Raw genomic sequence first — 22,824 nt, 5'->3', positions numbered from 1 at the left:
GCTGAGCCCATGTGCAATAAAATTGGAGGTATTGTGGCCGAAGATTAGATAACTGCAGATAGTTGATTTGGTTGTGACGCGCGCAACACGGTATTTCGCAGCCTATTATTACGAACGTAATGACAATATTTCCACTTATGTTACGCTTTTAATGAAGTTCGATTCCTAAAAAATAATAATTACTTAATCAACATTGGCAATTTATGTTGTAGGTATATACTATATAGTTTGATTCAGAAACCATAACATTTTTAGGATTCTTCTTCTTCGCCTAGCCTTTTCCCATATCATTTGGGGTCGGCTCTTCTCATTCTTTCTTAATTTTTCGGCAGGCGTACCTATTTTGGGTCGTCGAGACATCTATTTACATTTTTAGGAGTGTTACCTATTAAAATGATATTAGTTTATTAAGTAAATTATGTTTTCTCAAACATGCGTGGAAATATTGTCATTAGGTCATTACGTCCCGTCCTTATTTGAACTTTTATAGGTATTTCCTCGCATTTTTTGAGAGAAGTACTTACATACATATTATTTCAATCGCGATAACATTTACCGGCCTTATGTTAATAAAATATACTTTCTTTGCTGTTTGTTTAATATCATACTCGGCAGGCATAATTATAATAGGGATATCCCGGCCATGTGTAAATATTATAAATATCTTCTTTCGTGAAATGTTTTTTTATGTGCTAGTCAGCAAATGAGCCGCCTGTTGGGAAGCGGTCATCGTCGCCCATGGACTTATGTCCATGTAGCTTATGCAACATCACATGTATTAAGAAAGTTACAAAGGTAAACCAATAAAACGCAGGTTTAAAAATCAGTAAACTTTAATTCTCTTTGACAAACATAGTTATAAATTATTTATAACAATGATTTATTTATATTTGTCGTATTAACCGTGAAATGTAATTTACGGCCTCCATTAAATGCATGATCTAATCATACATCATCATGTTTGAAAACAAAATATCTGCAAACAAAAGATATACGAGTATAGCGCCAACTGCGCGCCTCTGGGTTGTATCTTATTCTTTGAACCTCGTGGCGGTGCAGCGATACAAAATTCACGTACGATCGCAGTGAGCGGGGTAAGCGGGTGGTGCGGGTACAGAGCGCTAAGCTCCACCCAGACGCTCAAGGGCATTGGGCCTACCTATCGTCTTAAAGGATATTAATAAGTGTGCAATACGGCGCGGCGTCAACCCGCGGCTACATCTATTATCAATAATGGAACTGATTACCAATAAAAAAAGGACATAACTAAAACCTTACTACTGTAAATCGCGCTCTAAACAATACACTCTCTTGCAAATAAATTTACATATGTACTTACTTACTTACTCCTCTGGCGCAGCGACCCAAATTATGTCTTGGCCTCCTACACGACTGCTCGCCACTGATCCCGGTCCTGTGCCGTTTCTCGCCAGTTTTTAACCCGGAGGTTCCTTGACATGAAGCTGAGTGGAGACCGATTCAGTGACGCTTTATAATGACACTATCACTGTTAGTAGTTAAGTTTAATTTAAGACTTTTTGAATAAAGCTTCTTCTATTCTATTCTATTCTAAATATATATTTTTTATCTAAATTGTTCAGTGAGAGTCCGCTAAAATACTATCAGTTTATAGTAGGTACTCATGTCTTAATCATTTTTTTCGCTTTGTCACCCTGTTTTCCAATTTTCAAGCCGGATTCAATCTAATTATCTGTTTTGTACCTACATGCATTTAAAACAAAGTACAATACGTGTAGGATAAGATATGGAATCAGAAAATGAGTTTGATTACCTCCCCGCGAGTATAAAATATTGTCTTCGGGTGATATACTCATTCGTTCAACTGGCAGAACTGAAAATGCATACCTCCATTGTGCTCCTTGCTTTTGCGGGTACGTCACTATCCCTTTTTCATAAATATATACTTTTTATATATGATGCAAAATATAATTTTCATTCATGTTTTTTAACTATAAAAGTATGCATTGTGTAATATTGTGTAAAAGATTGATAAGTCATTTCCAAACAATACTACGAATAGACTAGAGAACGTAAAGCATTTTTAACATTTGACGGCCAGCTTGTAGCATAAAAGTTTGATATTTCTTGTAATAGATAATGCAGCCAACCAGTTCCATTATAGCTGTTACGAGTGCCTTTGTACAAATGTTGAGGGGGCTAACGCAAAATTGTAGTTTTTATATTGCATTTCTAAACGTTGTAGTCAAATGGTGTCCTTTTAAAAAATGCCATGAAAACTAGACAAATGCAATGGCGGATTCCAACCAAAATCTTCCAAAGGTTAAAGTTGGCCCGCTGAAAAAAAACCCTTTTGCTTTCTTTTTAATTTCGTGAGGATTTTTGGTCTGTTTTGTACATGAAAGTGTTGCACTAACTACGAGTAGCTAATAAAATTAACATGTTCAGCGTTCGCCTCGGCGGTGCCCGTGCCTGAAGAGCAAGCTGACTTCGAGTACCCGCGATTCATCCAGTTTCCCGATGGCGACGGCATTCCTCACACAGTGGACCTGCAGGAGGAGGTCGACCACAACCTCCTTGAAGAGGTGCAGAGGAACCCGAACAATAATCTATACCTACTCTATACCAGGTAACTTAGCGTTTTCTTTATACCTACCTATATAAAGAGATAGAGAAAAGATGATAAGTTCTCAACCAGCCTTCCCGAATTTGGGACTTCGGGTTATAATGGCTAATACGATTGAGCAGCATGATGTGTCTCTTCTCTTCTCTTCTCAGTCGGATACTCTTGTCAGACCAGTCGTGGTCATTGAAGTTGTTGTACGGTGTTTTTCGTTGTTTCTCGATATGCTTCTCTATTTATTTATTGCATTCCGCACACACAGATTCAAAACACGGGTCACAGGTGACCCGGTGAGAGCGTTAACTTGGCCGCAATCTGGATATTGTGCCATCCACTCTGCCCTGAACAACGAGCAATTCCATGAAGTCGTCTTCCCTGCGCGTAACGTGACCGAAGCAGCTAAGATACGAGATGATGCTGCATGATGCGTACAAAACACATTTTTGAATAGGCTTAAATTTAGCTTTATACTCATTTAGTCAGATAGACACCTTAGGAATTGCATGCATCGTGCATTGCATGAGGTCTTATCGGAGTTGAAGTGACACATATGGTTTAATCTAAACATCCTTATTTGTTTCTGATTCACAGACGGAACCCACTTACCTCGCAAACGCTGGTCATGAACGACAGGAACTCGGTCCTGAACTCCAACTTCAATCCCAGCCACCCCACGGTGGTCATCGCGCACGGATGGCTCAGCAACCAGAACACCGACCTCAACCCCGTTATCAGAAACGGTAGGTTTTAAACTATGTGATAGTCGCTTTTTAAAAGATATTGTTGCTTTGCCACGCGCTCAAAACGGGAGGGGTTAGTAGCACGGGGTCTAATTAGCAACTCGTCTATGGGGCAAATCGTCTAAGACGCAGGTTGTCTAAATCGCAGCTCGTCTACATATCAACTCGCCTAAAAGCAACTGGTCTACACGATTTTTTAAGTAGCAGCTCGTCTAATTAGCTATTGGTCTATATAACGACTCGTCTGAATGGAGACTCGACGAAATCGCAACTCGTCTAAATATCCATTGACCAGATCCATCATGTATCTACTGAGATATTTTTTTCTCAATTGATCCAATTTTGAACAATGTGGATCTACTGAATAGTACTTTTCTCGCTAAATCCGTTAACCAGAAAATTCTCAAAATGTTGAATTCTCAACTTAACTATACGGAGCCCCGCTTCTTACCTAACGAACCTAACCTACCTACCTATTGATTTAGTGTGATATCCGTGAAAACATTACACTTTGGGGAAAAGAGCGTAGGTAGGTAGGTAGGTTAGGTTCGTTAGGTAGCTTCAGATGCCCGAAGGGCAAACCGCCTAGAAATAGGAGCCCCGCTTCGCGTCGCGCGTCGTCTAGTTAAGTTGAGAATTAATATATTAATACATATATCTATTAAGACTACATTTTCTCATCAGATCCTTCATTTTTTCAACCACTTTTTTGACTTCTTATGGCAAATGATTTTTGTGGCAAAGGTTTACGCTTGAATGGTCTAGAACATCTGGAAATAATTCGGTGTGTGAAGTGGCATCATGGCCAGAGCTGCACCTCTCCGTGTAGTTTTTGCTGACCAGTTGCGATTTCGTCAAGTCTCCATTTAGACGAGTCGTTATATAGACCAATAGCTAATTAGACGAGCTGCTACTTAAAAAATCGTGTAGACCAGTTGCTTTTAGGCGAGTTGATATGTAGACGAACTGCGATTTAGACAACCTGCGTCTTAGACGAGTTGCCCCATAGACGAGTTGCTAATTAGACCCCGTGCTACTAACCCAACGGGAGCCCACCGCTCGCACAAAAGAAACAATGACTTTTGTTTAACAGATCAGGGTCTTAGGCGTAAAAATCATTTGAGAAAATTCATACTATAACTCAAAATGGGTAGGTAATTCTGGCAGGAACATGAACAATCACAGGCATTCATATAAACGAAATGTAATTGGCGTCTGTCTAGAAATGCACACATTAATTATTTGATAATTGATTTCTAGCTTACCTCAACAAAGGCGAGGCTAACGTCTTCGTTCTGGACTGGCGCCGCCTCGCCATCGGCGGTTACGTGACAGCTGTAAGCGGTGTCCCCGCGGTCGGTCGCGGCCTCGGCCAGTTCCTGCGATTCGTCCACGAGACCACTGGCGCCCCATACAGCTCTATGCATCTCGTCGGATTCAGCCTGGGCGCTCATCTGGTCGGAAATGCAGGAAGAGAGCTGGGAGGAGCTGTTGCCCGTATAACTGGTTAGTAAAGCATAAAAACAGAATATAATATTGATTTGCACAAAAAATAAGAATTAGTTACATAAAAACGTAACTAGAAGACAGATGCGATGAAAAGTTACGTCATCACCATCAGTTTTATGAATTACTTTTTCATACATTGATTACGATTGGCGTTTTCTAAAAATGTGTTCACTTAGCTAGGCTCGGAAAATCATAACTTTGTGAACGAATGTTTTTTCTGAAGAAAGATTTAATTTGCCAGTATAAAACAGAACACTTAATACCAACCAAAGATTATTCCTAATAAACACTGATATAAATAATTAAAGCCCAACGCAAATCAATTACAGCTAGTTCCCTAGGGACTGAACGTTATTACCCTAACTCTGAGTCACTTTTGTCCATTAGGTCTAGACCCTGCCGGTCCCCTATGGAACTTGAACAGGGACCGTCTGGGTCCCAACGACGGCGTGTACGTGGAGGCGATTCATACTGATGGCGGCTATACCATTGGCGGTCTTGGCATCGGGACGGTGATTGCTAATGCTGACTTCTTCCCCAACGGCGGTATCTCTCAGCCTGCGTGCCTCACCAACATCTGCAACCACAACCGCGCTTGGGAGCTGTTTGCTGCCACTGTGCCGTACAACCACCTTATCGGACAAGAGTGCACATCCAACTTGCAGATCACTTTAAACACCTGCAGAGGACAGTCTCTTCAAATGGGCAACGATGATTTGAGAAAGTGGGGGTAAGCTATTATTTTCTTTATTGACCGAAGCGAAGCGAAGGTCTACGTTTTGACTCGGGCATTTTGCTTTCGTATGTCCGGATGTTCTCCTCTACAGGTCGCAATTCTTAACCGATTCTCGTGAAATTTTGTGACCGAATTTTATGACTAAATAAAATTTTTTTGTCAATCCGGTTTTTGGGAATTTTTAAAAATGGCGGAGTCGTGATACCTGGCGCCTAAACAAATAGTCGTATCGATATCATAAGACTTTTTTCTTTTTGAGACATGTTTACAGAGTTAATAGCAAAAAATGCAGAAAAAAAATATCGCTGGTTTAGGCGGTATTTAGATATTTAATTTTAACTAATTTTAATTTGAGAAGGAGTAGCTAAATTTCGTCAACCCATCTAAGAACTATTTGGCTCAGTTTGTAAACGTTCGCTTTTTCTGTTTGCACAGAGGGTCTTGGTTCGATCCCCAGTAATTGTATGCTGGGATATTATAACTTTTTGTATTTTTTTACACATAAATTTCGTATTGTTTTTCTTTAATTTACTATACACCGTGTTTTTATTGAATTCCGTTAACTTCGGGGTATAGTTAAGTACGTTTTTAAGAACTAAATGGCATAGTTAATTTAAAAAAAAAAAAATTTTTTTTGTTTTCTTTTTTGTTTTTTTTTGTTTAAAAAGTAATTAAATGTAGCATATAGCGTTGTTGTAACACGGGCATTACATTTAACTCAACCAAACAATTGAAATCTGTGACATATCAATGTCATTTCGTACATCAATCGACCGAGATTGTACTTAAGTTTAGTAGCAAATGTATGAACTCATTCTAAACACTAATCAATATGTAAGCCGGCCCTAAGGCAAGTGTACACGCTTGTAGAGGCCTTATAGTAAAAAAATAAATTATGGATTATCTCCGAAATGGACTTAATTAGAACATCGGTGTCTTTGAGAAAGTTACTTGATTTAAGCTCAGGAATGCACCCTTGAAATTAACGGAAATCAAAAAAAACACGGTGTATTTAAAGCTCTTAGCACCATGTTATTTCAAGCTCTGCTCGCGAGGTCTACAGCTCACAGAGCCACTAGTTTATTATTGGTTAAAAAATATTTTGATAGGCATATCACATTGTTTTAATAAAAACATTTTATATCAGGTCGAAAGAGTTTTTAAAATTATTGAATTCAAGAAATTTAACACACATTTATTTTAGGTATATTCAGCTGCAAAGAGAATGCAGGGAATGCAGGGGGTCACCTCTCTCTGCACTGACTGTACATACCTATTTGAAAATGATTACCTAACTTAACATGAAAATTAGATAGGTACATATTTTAAGCACACTGTTTCGTGCAGATATTTTGATAGCATGTTCATTTTTATCGGATAGATATTGGCTAGGCTACGCGGAATTTCTGTTTTTAGTGTATTGAATTTAAGCATTAATTTATTGTTTTATTGTCTCCAGGTCCGGCATGTACCGGTTGGACACTGCACGAAGATATCCCTTCTAAAATTGTTGTAAGGATTTGACGATAAACGAGATCTGCTATGAAAAACTTGCTGAAACCAAAAATATAAATTTAAAAAATCTAAATCAAGCATTTTTAATTACTGGTCTCGAAGCGAGCATAGGTATAGTCACCTGCAATAATATGTTACACAACGAAGGCCGCAAAAATATGTGACACGATCTTATTTGTAGAGCCATAAGAGCGTGTCACATATTTTTGCGGCCTTCGAAGAGTAACATATTATTGCAGGTGACTGTACAGTATACATAAGTTGCAAATAGTTATAAATTTATCCTATTAATGCCCATACAAGATGTAACAAAATAGTGAGGATCTGTTTAAGGGCATATTCGGTATCGCGATCGTCGATAATAAAAAAGTAGAAGAAATTTTTTTTGTACTATATAAGATAAATAGTGTATATTTCTATATTATGTACCCTACGTTTACCGACCGCTGTTAAGTTTCTGCGTGACACATACCGGTATATTTTGACCTCAAAATCCGTTACAATATCAAAAAATCTAAGGGCATTATAATCAGCTTGCGTGAGTTTTACTTGCCTGTGCTCGAGAACCGCTTGAAATGCCTCTGGTTGGTGCGGTACAAATTCCATTGTATATCCCTCATAACTTAGGCTATTCCAATAACTAATAACGCACCTGAGCCGTAGACATCTTCATGACATAGGTGTTATCATAATAAATATTGAAATAGTAACTTTGGGACGTTTGGGTATGATTTTTGTTAAAGTTGTGAACGTAACAACTAGTTAATTAAAATTATAATTGTTTAAGTTCAAACATAGCTTGTCATACATTTAAATATTACCTAAATTGTTAATCTTATACTTAGATAAAATAGAAATCGGCCTTAACGATTTCTATTTTCCGTTTTTTTTTATGTACTCACAGAGACAAAAATTACATAACTAATAATAATTTTCATAGGTTAGAGCAACTTTGACCGAGCAAGACCTAAGATCCTCGGTTAATCAGATTTGGTACGTATTGGCTAGGGTAGAGCTGGGACTGCTGAGAGTAATATACCTATATTTAATTACTCGATTCGACTGTATCAATTTGTTAAAAACTCATGTCCTATGCGTCTCAACAGGTTGGGTATCTGTTTTGCTATCCGTGATTGATCGGTAATTATATGTAAAAGGACCTTCTCAGGATACTAAGGATGTTTAATTAATTAAATAATAAAAAAAATATTAGTATTTAAAAAAATATATTAATTTTGTAATAATAAGAAAATGGCTTACAAGTAGGTGCTTTAGCTAGACTTGTCCTTCTCGGCTTTCACGAGATTCAAATAAAGGAGAAATAAAAAGGCTTGCCAACAGAGAGAGATGGCGGGAGATCGTGCGAAGAGCTGTGTCCGCCTCTACTACCGATGCGGACGCCTCAACGTGACCACGACCGCTCTGTCAAGAGCGATACGACAGAAGAAGAAAAAGGCTTGCAAGTGGAAGACCCTATTTCTTTAGCGAAGGGATAACACTAATGCCACCATACTAAACCAAAAACGTAGGTAGGTACGAATAGCTTTTTGTTTTAGCACGACAGAGGGTTTGTTGTCACACTCACGTACGAATTTACAAGTGCGACAGAGAGGCAATAAATACGTCGAACGTGGTTCGCGGTAAGCCCTCAGAGTCGGAGTCTTCCCTGGCAAAAAACTACCAAAATTCGAATGATCCTAAATCCTAGTGGGAAATAGAATATTACCTACCCGCATCATTCGAGCCAAATGGCCTACTTATATAAATCAAATTGGAATGTAATAGAGCAAGCAATTGCGCGTGTAATTCTCGAAGTGCTACTATCACCGACATTCGTGTCGCTGAGATATTGCAATCTGATTTCGAGAATCAAATTTCCTTACGGCGCAATAATGTTGTAACAGGTACAAGTAAATAATAAAGACTCGCAATATAAAAATTAAAAAAAAAAAGACTCGCAATCTGTATAAAAAGTTACAGTCCACATTATTGTGTATATTCAATGACATTTTAAATTACAACAAAGAGGAAGGAAACTACTCTTCATTGCTGAAAACAACAGACTAATATAGTGATATAACTATATTAGATATCACTATATATTGGTATATACCAATAGGTTATAAGATAGTCATAAGATAATATATGTACTGTGGGTCGAATGCTCAATCAACATCTACTTAACTACTTCTTCAAGTACAACGTACGTGGATATACAGTCTTTAAAGTTTACTTGTCTTTTATGGCAGTATGGTAGTGATACCGCTCACTGGAAGAGTTTCAAATCCAATAGTAGTTTCGAATGCACCTTTGAAACGGTTGCTGAGATACAAGTATCGTCAAACGCGTTTGCATTGAAGGTACCTTACTATTTATTACTTAATGTTTGAATTATGATGAGAAATGAAATCGTGTTGATCTTGGTACGAATTAGAAAACTTGTTGAAGGACGGTATGTTTTTGCGGAAATGGAGAAACGGAAAGTACGGATACTGCTTGAAAATAAAAAATAAAAAAACCTTAGTCTACAAATCATACATAAAAACGGTTATAAATATAAATCTTACAAATGTAAAATTTATTTCCTTGAAAAAACTTCCATCATCATCATCATATATGTCGGTGGAGCAATTTCCATGTTTGGTGGTCCTCTGCCTTCTCTTTGACAGCCTGATACGACACGACGTTGATATTTTCCTTTATTTGATCCACGTACGCAAATTTCCAAAATTTATTTGCTTGATAGAAAAATAAAAATGTCTTATATTAAATAACTACCTATCGTCGATATTTTTAAAATTATTACCATCAAGCTATCAATTATTTTTATTTGAATTTGGCTTTCCTTAATTTTAAAATTAGCTTTGTAGCTCCTAAGAAGATGTTTTCGTATAATCTCACAGTTTCAGATTTCCCAAATGAGTTTCCCTACCTACTGCATTTCACACTACGTAATTATTAGTTAGGTAGTGGTTATATTTCACATGCAACTCCAATGTAAGTATAGGTATATTCATATTCATGCTTATACATTGTGAGTCTTCACATTCACCGCATTCGCATATTAATGAGATTCATTGCAGCGTTACCTCAATCGCGTCGGAAGATACCTCAATAGGCTTAACTCTCCAGCGGTGTAGCGATAGCGGTTATAGTTATTAATTTACGATGTCCCCCGTCTCATCGTCTACCGAAGACGGCTTATAGCGCGATAATCTCGACGCGCGGCAATATCAGCAGTGCCTGGCTTGTAGGTATTATGTAAATTTTGCCCGATAAGGCTAACGGTGGCTGGCGAAGCAAAGAGAATGGAAGCTTGTGCACTGTTACAACACTTATTCGGTAAACTTTGCCTTTGTTGGTGGGCAATGTGATCGGGGTTAGTTAGCCAGATCCCGAAGTTAGAACAGCGAACTGTTATAATAATCGACTTACTCCAATAATAATGGTATTTGAACACTGGATTCGTTTATTTAATTAGTCAGAATTACGTATTTTGATTAAGGTAGTATATATTTATGTATCAAAATAGGTAGAGATATACTTTATAGCTGAATAAATAAAGTTTTAATTGTGTGCGGGTTTAGTTCCTCGAATTTTATTTCGACACAGATTTTATACACGATTCGACTATTCAGTCATTTAATTTTACTCGATAAGTAATACATATCGGAAAAACCACTTACAACAGGTTTGATTTTAGACGAGTTGCTTTATAGGCCGCTTACGTTTTAGACTATCTGCCAATTTGCCCAAATGATTTTTAGGTGAGTTGACCCTGTAGACGACCTGCGTTTTTGACCATATGATACTAATCCTTCAGTTGCATTTGTAAACAAAAACTGAATAAAAAACCTGCCAAGTGCGAGTCGGACTCGCAAACGAAGGGTTCCGTACCATTATCTATAAAAACGGTCACCCATTCAAGTACTGACCCCGCCCGACGTTGCTTAACTTCGGTCAAAAATCACGTTTGTTGTATGGGAGCCCCACTTAAATCTTTATTTATACTGTTTTTAGTATTTGTTGTTATAGCGGCAACAGAAATACATCATCTGTGAAAATTTCAACTGTCTAGCTATCACGGTTCGTGAGATACAGCCTGGTGACAGACAGACGGACGGACAGCGGAGTCTTAGTAATAGGGTCCCGTTTTACCCTTTGGGTACGGAACCCTAAAAAGTGGCTGGTTTTCGAGTCATTTTAAAATAGTGTTCATTCAATATTAATATTTATTAACCCTTATCTTGGCAAGGCTCAAAATATTTTTAATTTTAATTTTTTTTTAGTATTTTGTCACCTATTGACCATACTAGACTATTAAAAAATTATGAAAAAAATACAGGGTTTTCCAGTTTCGGAAAATCACATGTATCATATTTAATACAATGCCAATCCCTCGACAAACTAGTTGCTTACTTTTTAGAAAAAAAATGTGGATGCAATCCTTTAGATATCAGAAAATTTTAAGAGCGTGAATTGTTTTTGGGTATTTTTTATTTTATAGGAATATAGCTTTTGCCCGCGGCTTCGCACGCGCAGGAGAGTTTTTTTATTTTGTTTTTTTTTTTTACGGACTGAACAGTGAGTGACCTTAGTCTCACCTGCTGGAAAGTGATGACAAGGCCGAAGGTGTAGCTCACTATTTCAGTAAAAGCTTATTCACAGTATTCACTCTTGACTTGAAGACACCAGTACGGTTACAATCAGTTTGTCACTGACATAAACGCCGTCGAGAACGTAATTTACTTTCTATACATCTCGCTCGCACTCGCATATTAGTGCAAACGGGATATATAGAAAGTAAATTACGTTCTCGACGGCGTTTATGTCAGTGACAAACTGATGGTAACCGTACTGAATTGTAATTATATCGATTAATCGAGCTCGACTTATTTAATATAATCTAATGTACGTTTTGTACCTAACACCTTTTAATTTATATTTTTTATTTATGTAGTTGTAGCCTTTTGTACCTATAGCACCTCCTTATACATACACTACATTAGTGGTTCTCCCTTGGATTGCTAGAGGACGATAAACATTGGGACTCAACTTTAGAGGAAGCTGCGTTGTGCGATTCTCCCTTCAAGCTGCGTGAACTTTTCATAATAATGTTAGTTTTTTGTCAACTTACTGACCCGTTAAGTCTCTGGGAAAAACATAAGGACAGTTTTTCGGACGACATTAAACGGCAACTTGAGAGAGAATTGCAAAATGGTGCGGAGTTTTACATGGATGAAGTGTATCAGTGTGTGTGATTTGCTGATACCTAGCGGAGGTGTCACGGTTTACCTCGGGGTGGGTTTGCTGATACCTAGCAGAGGTGTCACGGTTTACCTCGGGGTGGGCTTGCTGATACCTAGCTACTGCTTCTCTGTGTACATCAGGGTTCATTTTTTGGTAATTGCTTACGGAAGCTTGGTGATCTGAGGATTTGTTTTGCATATATTTATTTGCGGCGGCTTTTAGTTGTTTGTTCCGTGTAGTATTCGTGAACCTGGCACGGCGTTTTTTAGTAACTGTTTTGGTAGCGGTAAGAGATTATGATGAGTCTGATTCTAAATGGGGTGGTGGGGTGGTAATCTCTTCATTCCTTCTCGTGGTAATCTTCTTGGCAACCACAGAGAGGAGTGAAGAAGGGGGCTCTGATATTGTGGGTCTTACGAGTAATTCACTGCGAATATATACGTCAAAATGACCGCAACAAATCACTTGAAAATCTTAGTTGGCCCACCGGATTACCCACAGTACCAACTCTCATATATAGCTCATTGTTGCGGTAAACTTCGAAAACCCACGGAAACAGTTGTCCTGCCGCTACCAACTCGCAGAGACTACCGTAAGTAAACGGGCGCGACATTTCAAGGCAGTATTCAACGGAGCTGGAGTAGTAGTAGTAGTAGTAGTAGTAAACTCTTTATTGTACAAAAAGACATATTAAAAATAACATACAATTAGTAAGAAGTACAAAGGCGAACTTATCCCTAATTATCACCGTTACTGTTATGAGACATAATAACAAACTCCTCCCAGTTGGCCACCACGTGACTAACGATTTGCTCGCGCACCTCCCTGGCCATCACCTGCGTATCATACAGAAGATAGGAGATGGCGCGAAACAGCCGGCCTAGCCAAGGTTACAATCGCTATCGCTTCGACAACGAAAAGCATTATGTCTCTCTATCACTCTTCCATATTAGCGCGACAGTGACAGTTGCGTTTCGATCGCTACGGAGAGTAAGCGATTGGCATCTTGGCTACGCGGCCTGACAGGCTCCATCTCCAATTATAGGTACTACGGTGTGAGCCAACATGGTCCCATCAATATCCAACGATTCAACAGCCATTGTAGGTATTAGTGAAATTTTCCCTGAGCTAATAGCTAAAAAAATTTACTTTAAGGCATTGCATTCTCAAAAGAAGAAATGAAATGAAGAAAAGAAGGGATGAAGAAATGATTTCTATAAGAAATGAGGATTTGTGGAGTATGTGCCGACATCCTCCGATCGTCCAAGAAGTAGCGCTGCGGAAGTGGAGATGGATCGGTCATACCCTGCGAAGAGGAGATACGAATAACGCCAGTATCGCGTTCGAGTGGCGGCCTCAGGGCGGGAAGCGAGCCCGCAAACGCCCTGTACACACCTGGAGGCGCAGCGTAGAGAACGAGCTGACAGCCGTAGGACTGAACTGGAACGAGGCCAAGACGGTTGCTCAAGACAGGAAGGCGTGGAAGGATCTTGTGGAGGCCCTATGCACCTCCGGGGTGCCCTAGGACAGACAACAACAACAACAACAACATTCTCAAAAGTCTGGATCACTTGTGGCTGTAAATCAGCGTGTATGTTACAACCGTCTATGCTATCTTCGTAATTAGCATTCCCCACCAGGGGCCATAGTTCACTTCGGCTACGTTATATTTTAATTTTGATCCCATTTTTGTAATTAGCGTCCCACAAAACCATGGAAATGATACCCATATTGATATTTTGAAATTTCAACCCCATTGCACCCCCACCAGGGGGATGATTGTTCACTTCGGCTACGTTAATTTTAATTTTGATGCCATTTTTGTTATTAGCGTCTCGAAATACTATGAAAACGATACCCATATTGATATTTTGAGATATCAACCCTATTGGGGACTTTTCCCCCTCTTAGGGGTTCAATTTTCAAAAAACCTGAAACACGTGTTTACTCATTTATCTTTGGGAATACTCCTGTGAAATTTGGAATAAAATAGTCTAACTAATCTTGTTTCCCCATACAAACTTTGGACCCCCATTTCACTCCTTTAGGGGATGAATTTTGAAAAATCCTTTCTTAGTGGACCCCTAGACCTTATAAGGAATCTAGTTGCCAAATTTTGACTTTCTAGTCCCAGCGGTTTGGGCTGTGCGTTGATTTAAGTCAGTCAGTCAGTCAGGTCTTTCACGTTTATATATTTAGATTAAAATTTATCTATGATGTACCTAGTTATACTTACAGTAGCTTTATACATTTAGCGTGTGCGTCAAATCCGGTAGATCTTATTTTTTTGCAGACTTGTTTATGATGTTGATGCACTAGTGCAGACATCATTTGGCGTGATCATCGGTGGTCGAATGCAGCTACCTGCAAGAAAAAAATCCAAGCAGTGGGCGCAGCACGGTTCCATTTTTATCGTCTATCACTATGCGCGTCCCTTTCGCACTTACGTACTTGTTAGAACGTGACAGGCATGGTGACAAGGGATAAAAACGCGACCGTGCTAAGCCGCCAGGTAATATCTTTGTTTTGTAGTGAATGCAATGAATATCCAAGCGACCTGTCAAGTGCATTTGGGGAAACTAAAAAGATGCCTGATTTTTTTCTAGATAAAATACCAGAGCAAGACTATTGCGCAAAACCTTTTAGGGAATCTACAAAGCTAGCAGATAATAAATATGAGGTCTCACTGCCCAATAAGGTCCCCTTAGAGCAAATCAACTCTGAGTTAGGAAAATCTTCTCACTTGGCACTCTATGGATTTCTCAATCTAAAAAAGAGGTTGCATGTGCCACTGAATCAAACTCTTTTCACAAAATATCATGATGGGCATGGGCAATTAATCCTGCATAATGAAGATTGTATATTTTCAGAATATTCAGCTGTGCCCACCGAGCTGCCTGAACTGAACGCTGATCATACCAGTGCTCTATGCCTTACAACCACAGCGCACAACCCTGATCTCTTTGAAAAATAAAAAAAATCTCGACTATAGCAAAAATTACTCGTGTTCTTGCATATATCCTTAGGTTTTGCAATAATGTCAAACCGACTTCTCAGAACCTTAAGGGCTTCTTAACTATAGTCGAGCCCAACAAGGCCCTCATGTTAATAGTCAAACATGAGTAAGCTCAATTATTTTCAGTTGACTTAAAGATTCTGCAATCTTATAAGCAAGTAAAAGGTAATTTAAGGCTACTGACTATTCCTTGATAGCGAAGGCATTTTACAATGCTGGTGGCATAGATGTAAGTAAATTGAGGTAGATATGGTACCAGGCGCACGATCGTGAGCCATTAAATATAGGTTACGGAACCTATATTTAGTTAGTCGTATGGGTGACGCCAACCTGTCAAGTTGTCAAAATCGTTGGATCAAATTTTAGTTTTGTCAACTATGAACGTCACACGTCTACATAAATATAAGGTCATTGGCTGGTGGTCGACTGCAAGACGTGTCGCTTTCTCATACTGCGCAGCATATCTTGCAATATTGCTAAAACAGTCTGCCTTAACAAACTTGATTTTAAGAAATGAGCATATATGTTTACTAGATACAGGACAAAATGTAATCTTATGTTATTCATGACAAAGGCTCTGTATAATAGAATGTTTAACCACTGTAAAAAAAGATTATACATAAATATGTAAGTAATGTGCACTTTGTTCAAGTCTGAATAATTGTTTCTTATTAGCAGTTTTAAAAGACGGATGCTAGCAGCCCTTAGAATATTTGCAGAAAATGGTATGTCCCTACGCGGTTTTATCCTAACACACGTAGGTAGTAAGTCCGAATCGTGACACTTAATTAAAAATGACAACGACGTTATTTTATTATTCGCACTCGTTTCCTACGCAAATATCCCAGACGTTTTATTTTATTCGCTAATTCCGGCCCGTACCGGTTTGCAAAACACTGATTTAAACTTTCACGATTATTAAACATTATCAAACTGCACTCGGGATTTAATCGCGTATTTAAGTTTTAAAATTTACCCTCGACGTTTCGAGGACGGCGTTGTCCCCGTGGTCTCGGAGACGACTGGTTCAAGTTGACATCAACATCTTCTAGCCGCGCGAGTTTTTCGAACTACCCGCACTTGGTCTTGTTTATCAGTTTGAACGTTTTGCGCACTAGGGATGTTACTCTGTCGACATACAACACTAACGATATTCGATTTATCGACTGTCAATATTCGTTTCCGCTTACATTTACTATGTATATATAAAATTATTGTTATTCGTTGCCATAGCGGCACTTCATCAATCAATTATTATCCTTCGAAAATGTACTTAACGTGATGGTTCTTCCAATAAATCTAAATTTTTCCTACAAAACATATCTTTAAATTACATACAGTCCACATCGCTCCACATGACCAAGGCCTTTACAAATAACATGTAATTTTTTTATTTTTGTCGTATGGCGTAAACCACAGTGTGTACATAATTTATTATAAATTGTATAGGTAGGTATGTAATTTTCTAATGACAATTTTGTACATTTATTTATTTAAATATTTCTCGTGTACTCTACACGTGTATGCAGTGTAATAAAACGTTCACTGATAGGTACAATATATTGAACGAGGCTACATAACTAACGGGATATTTTCCTACGTTTGCCGACGATTATATCCGCGCCATTATCCCACTTCGGCCGTATGCTGCAGTTTTCTGCTTTACCAGCGCGATTTACGATCATAGTAATAAAGATTTTCTGTAGCATGAATATGAATTTTGAAAAGTTAGCGTTATTTTACGCTGTAGAAGGCATTCTATATGTGATTAAGAGCCAACGGGAGTGGTCATTTCTCCATACAAACGTACTCCTCGTTTTCCTCCGTGGTTTTCCTCAATGATTTTTTCAACACAGATTAATATTGTCAATATCTGTATCGGACCGTTTTGCTTTTTTTGATATTTTTGTTTTTTAAGGCGCTAGAGCCCTTCAAAAATGGCCAAAATGGCCTAATTGACTATGCCGCAATGAGAGGCGTGGCATTCAAAACTGGTATCAATTAGCCAAAAAAGCAAAACGGTCCGACACAGATAATTTCATAATCATTTAGATTTCCAAATTTGGTTACGATTGGTTAAGTTTTGGAGGAGGAAACAGAGGAGTACGAAACCTCGATTTTTGAGATTTTTACGCAGGATTTTTCGCCTTGTCTTTATCGCACTACTTTTAGGTGCCGCTTCCGTTAGCGAGACGGGTATATTTACCTAAAATATTTAAAACTCAGCTCCTGTTTCGTCTTAAATACGTTTGTTGAATGTCTTAAAAGGTTGTTACATATTTAATACATATTTAATATTAAGCTTTATGCCAAGGTACAAACATAACATGTTTCGTCAGTGGCAGGTACCATCATCCAAGTTCAGCCATTACGGTTAGTGGGATGATTGATACAAGTGGCGCTTATACTTTTTCATTTCTCATGCTCTGAAAGAGGGTCATTGTTGTTCTAAGAGGTGTGTAGAAAATGATACGTTTCCGCACTAGAGCATTTTAGGTTCCAATTACGAATTTATTAGTAGTAGCAAAAAGAATAGATGGTATAGAGGGGTCCTGTCATTGTAAATTTTGTAGTCACTGTAAATTTACTGCCATCTATCGACACACGACTAAAACTCAAAATAAAAACGTATAAAGTTATCAAAAAATGTATATATATGGATAAATAATTTTATTATTTTTATATCATTTTGATCCATGTTCATTCACTGATATCTATGTGTTAAAATTGTTAAATATGAAACGGTGTCGTCACGCCATCTAGCCGAGGATAGGCTAAAGGTTTGTGCGGCATCTATTCGAGAATGACTTTTACTTGAATTCCGAGGCACGTTTTTTCCTTAGACTGTATTCGTCTTATACGAAGTTACATATGTCTTTGGTAGTAGTGATATACGGTGAAAAGAAAAAAGCGACTTTATTACACATTTTCATACAGAGATGGAGTGGCATTTGACCTTAAAAATCTGTTATAATGTTGATTTGAAATTGCTTTACGTGTATTTCGCTCCAATATTGTGTAACTACAGTGAAATAAATTATTTTCAGTACTATTTCGTACCTTGGCAGAGTGAAAATCAATATAAAACTACCTACCCACCTATTAGGGACCTTATACAACTGTCACTGTGTACCTTCCCCCCTTAAAATTACCTAAACTAAAGCTTAACCCCTCCTTACTGAAAATTATCCCCTGAAATTTGGCCATGTGATCGTCTAGTCTAGAGTTAGGACCCCTCGAAATGTACCGCAGAAACCTAAGTTCTTTAATGAATACTAGCTAAATTTTGGACTCTGTTTTATTTTATTATTACCTAGTTCATAAAATAGAGATTTTATTACTGCGAATATTTTTTTATTATTATGTTATTAAAGAAAATTTTCAGGATTATTTGATTAAGTTATTGTCGCAGCATATTCAACGTGTTCTAAGGTAAAATATGAATGGTGTTGCTAAAAATATTATAATGGTATGGTAATGCAGTATATAAAATATTAAGAAGGTTATATATTCTTGATAAAATTAGTTTAAAAAATTTGTTGGTAAAAACCTGCCACACCTATTAAGCCTCCGGGATAACATATAAGTAGCATTCCTGGGATAAGCCCATTTACACCCTAACTTTTCAAGATTATAATTAACTACCAGCTTCTTGCGAAGATGCTACTCATACGCTCGATGCAGGATTGGGGGATCTTAGTCCAGTCAACAAGGTTAGTCGGAACACCTACCCTAACTTGTTAGCCAGACGGGCTTTTACCAACACTTCGGAACTTATGCGTGTCTAGATGACTATGAAGAGAAGTGCCAAATATTCATCAGGCATCAAAATTACTTTTCTTTTATTTAAAAGCTAAGGGATATTAATCCCAATTCCATTCCCCAAACTAAAACATAAGCTGCATTTCTGGTCTCTTAGTAGTATAAACGAAGTACTAAATTTACTATGAAACTGAAAACGAACTATGAATAGTGAATATCAAAATGAGTATTATTTCACTCAAAGTATCCTCTGGTTTACTCTTGTCTGCCAAAGGTCCCCTAAAACAGCTATTCTTTGATATTCCATCTCAGAATAGACTGCATTTCCAAGCAACTCAATTTGATATTTTAGAATTTGTTTTATAAATACCTTGGAAACCTGATTATGTTACTCAGTACTTCATCTCTACTGCAGACGACCAGAATTTTAATAGATAAAATTAGAATAAGATGGAGAATACCCTTTTACCCAGATAAATTATAAGTTCATTAGCAGAAACAGTTAACTCCACATAATTTTATAATGAAGAAACCATATTTGAAGGTTTTAAATGAGGAAAAATATCAACCGTTTCAATCTTAGACCCTAAATCTCTAAAGAAACCCTAATTCCCTAGTAATAGTGTGCGATTCTACCCTATTAACCCTATCCTCTGTCCCTACTTTAGTATAACCAAAGCACAGTTCGTACTTACCATCGACCCTGGTACTTTGGAATATACGCAAGTGTGTCCCTATTAGATACAAGCTAAGCATTCGGCGAGTGACTCCGAGATTGCAACCTATCAACTCGAGTTATTGCCCCCCTCCATGGCGTTTTGCACAAAGGCAGGGATGCAACATGGATAGGACAGGTCCCTATTGTGTATATAATTGGTATAAATAAATATATTTAAAATACAAAGCCTTCGAATACTGTAGATTTCAAGCAAGCCCAGGTTACCCCGGATGACGCGCACGTGACGTCCTTGCTATTCATCTAACAGCTGGACATCGAAAAGCTAGGGAGGGAGACGTTTTAAGTCTGCTATGTTGATATAAAGCAGACCCCAAGACAACCCTCATCTTGGAACAAGTTAGACCTCCTTCCATCCGCTGTTTGTCACCGTTAGGATAGCAGATGAAAGGCTAGACTAAACTGTATGTCTAGGCACTGATTTGGTTTTGAATCATATGAAAAAATAAAAATTAGGAGTTTTCAGATTTAGGACAAGTAAACACTTTCCAAACAACTACATTTCTATTGAAAATCTCCTATAGAAAACTATTAGTAAAATGGGCACACTCTATCCAAAGATGCCTAAGTTTCAACATAACGGAAACACATATTTCCGCCATGCCAAAACAAAGACACAATTCCAAGTGCTACTCTATGAGATTTGGGACTTGCGTCTTAATCTCGATAAAGCCCAGCTCTCAGAAAAAATTGGACAGAGTATCCCCACCCCTCACCAATAATCTCCGCGTACTATACAAAAACCAAAGTCAGTTGTCGGTCCGGACGCTAGTAAAAGACTAACTCGCGTCCTCCCCCATCAGTCCTTTTATACTATTACTCATGTCGTCAGTGACGACATGGATGTCGTCAGTGACGACATGAATGTCTTTAGTGAAGACATCCCATTGTTCTCGGTCATTCACCCTGTCGTCAGTGAAGACATAAATGACCTTGGCAAGGACAAAAATGTCGTCAGTGAAGACAAACCACCGTCCCATAATATAACCACTCGCTCTACCGAAATATAAGTCTTACATACTTGACTTAAAGCTCATTTTTGGTTCGATAATTTAATAGAACCGTTTAATGCCGACTCTTGACATGTTTTCGCATGTAGTCCCTATGCCTCATACTTTAAGATTCACTCTTGATTAACCATGATGACCTTAATCTGAGCCATCTATGAATCTCTTACGCAACTACTTAAACCTTATGTCCTACATGTTAAGATCCATATTCTAATAATAAAATGCTGATGAGGGTAGTTTTAAATCGTATTTACGTACGCGCATGCACAACCAAAGTACGTTTGAGTTAACATTTTCCCCTTCATGATTCCAAATATTGCGTTCATACTGAAGTATTTCATGTTTACCTTTATAATAATGTTTTTAAGCATATAAAAGAAATAATTATTTAATTATTGTAACCTTTTATCTACCTCATGCTTTTTGAATTTTACGGTTTAAAACGATACCTAGATGGCTCCTTGCACACAACTGTCAATAATGTCAATGTCAACCTTATGTCAACAAAAAAAATATGTTGTTTATTTTCTCAAATAGACTCTCGTTGTTATTTTGTCTTTCTATTAAGTTATTTAGTATTTAATTTAATCGTGGATACATGTGATAAAGACTAGACCATGAAACCAAGTGCTTCGAGTTACCATTTTTAGAAATTTCAATGAAAATCAAGAACGTAAACGCACGACCGGCAAGGAAGCTCCCGGAAGCTTTCCTTCGCCGCTAAAATGTAAGTTTTATATTGATAAATGAGCTTAATATTACGTAATAGGCATATGGCCAGTTACAACTGTGACTGTACTGAAATAAAATTCCTTGACCGTAAAAGTGCAAATTGGTGGACGGATTAGTACCGTCTTTACCACTAGCAAAAAGCAGAGCTTTGTAAGGGCTCGCGGAGTTTTTCTACCTAAACGTACCGCACCGCGACTTTGATCCAATCCGAGGCTTGTTTCATGTTCGATCGAGTGGGTACGTAATAAGTCCGTTAATAACGCAGCTATAAGTGAGAGCAAGAAAGAAATATACTAACCGGACCCCGGTTGCTGTCCGGTACGCCTGTCTGCTACAGCGTTTACTTTATCCATTAAAAACGTGTCCAGACGACAAAATCAAATTCCCAATATCATCCACACGTACCTAATATACAATTTCATAAGCGCTTATCGTACACGGTCGCCCAGTACTTTTTGTAAGAAGGCCAACTGGCTTTCCTACATAATGTTGGGTCAGCAAGCCAATGTCCTTGAATTTATTTTTGCGTCCACTGCACACAATGGAGCGAAAAACTATCCCGTCTGGACAGGTACTGGCGGTAATCACGCTGCTCCGCACATAAACACACACACAGTTCCACTAGGTACAGCCAGGGTTCAGCATCAGCTCTATCTTGGGTACTGCTCTTCTAAGTGTTCATTAATACGTGTCAGATCACCAGAACAGCGTGTGCCTATGTTGCACCAAACCTGAGTTCCACTAGGTACAGCCAGGGTTCAGCATCAGCTCTATCTTAGGTACTAATCTCCTGAGAGCTCATCAAGACGAGTCGGATGACCAAAACAGCGTGTGCCTATGTTGCAACAAACCTGAGTTTCACTAGGTACAGCCAAGGTTCAGCATTAGCTCTATCTTCTGTACTGCTCTTCCAAGTGCTCATCAAGACGTGTCGATTGACTAAAACTACGTGTGCCTGTTTTGCACCAAACCTGAGTTCCACTAGGTACAGCCAAAGCTTCAGCATCAGCTCTATATATCTTGGGTACTACTTTCCTAAGTACTCATCAAAACGAGTTGCATGAACAAAACAGCGTGTGCCTATGTTGTATAAAACCCGAGCTCCACTAGGTACTGTCAGGGTTCAGCATCATCTATCTTGGGTACTGGTCTACCCAGTGATCACATGACGAGTCGGATATCCAAAACAGCATGTGTCTATATATGTTGCACCAAA

The 22,824-nt window shown here is 38.2% G+C and overlaps 1 protein-coding gene and 1 long non-coding RNA gene across 2 annotated transcripts in view; one reads left to right on the top strand and one right to left on the bottom strand.

Moving 5' to 3' along the window:
• The window catches only part of LOC134798737 (uncharacterized), a 432,480-nt gene that overhangs the window by 13,703 nt on the left and 395,953 nt on the right, over nt 1-22,824 (bottom strand). The gene's annotated exons all lie outside the window — the stretch shown is intronic.
• Nucleotides 1,826-7,159, top strand: LOC134798647 (pancreatic triacylglycerol lipase-like). Its single transcript, XM_063771012.1, has 6 exons — nt 1,826-1,892; nt 2,428-2,608; nt 3,194-3,342; nt 4,603-4,848; nt 5,239-5,581; nt 7,047-7,159. Exons 1-6 carry the CDS (start codon nt 1,859-1,861, stop codon nt 7,090-7,092), a joined length of 999 nt encoding a protein of 332 aa, XP_063627082.1. The 5' UTR covers nt 1,826-1,858; the 3' UTR covers nt 7,093-7,159.

This window comes from Cydia splendana, chromosome 17 (assembly GCF_910591565.1).
Source record: "Cydia splendana chromosome 17, ilCydSple1.2, whole genome shotgun sequence".
In the NCBI taxonomy this organism is placed as follows: Eukaryota; Metazoa; Arthropoda; class Insecta; order Lepidoptera; family Tortricidae; genus Cydia; species Cydia splendana.
Note: the sequence above shows the minus strand (reverse complement) of the source record. Positions and strands in the feature narration are given on the sequence as shown.

Bases quoted from the DNA above. Each gene is read 5' to 3' on its own strand.
- LOC134798647 (XM_063771012.1), top strand. From the start codon at position 1,859: ATGCATACCTCCATTGTGCTCCTTGCTTTTGCGG. The intron at 3,343-4,602 runs GTAGGTTTTAAA...ATTGATTTCTAG, and splicing joins CAACCCCGTTATCAGAAACG to CTTACCTCAACAAAGGCGAG. The intron at 5,582-7,046 runs GTAAGCTATTAT...TATTGTCTCCAG, and splicing joins GATGATTTGAGAAAGTGGGG to GTCCGGCATGTACCGGTTGG.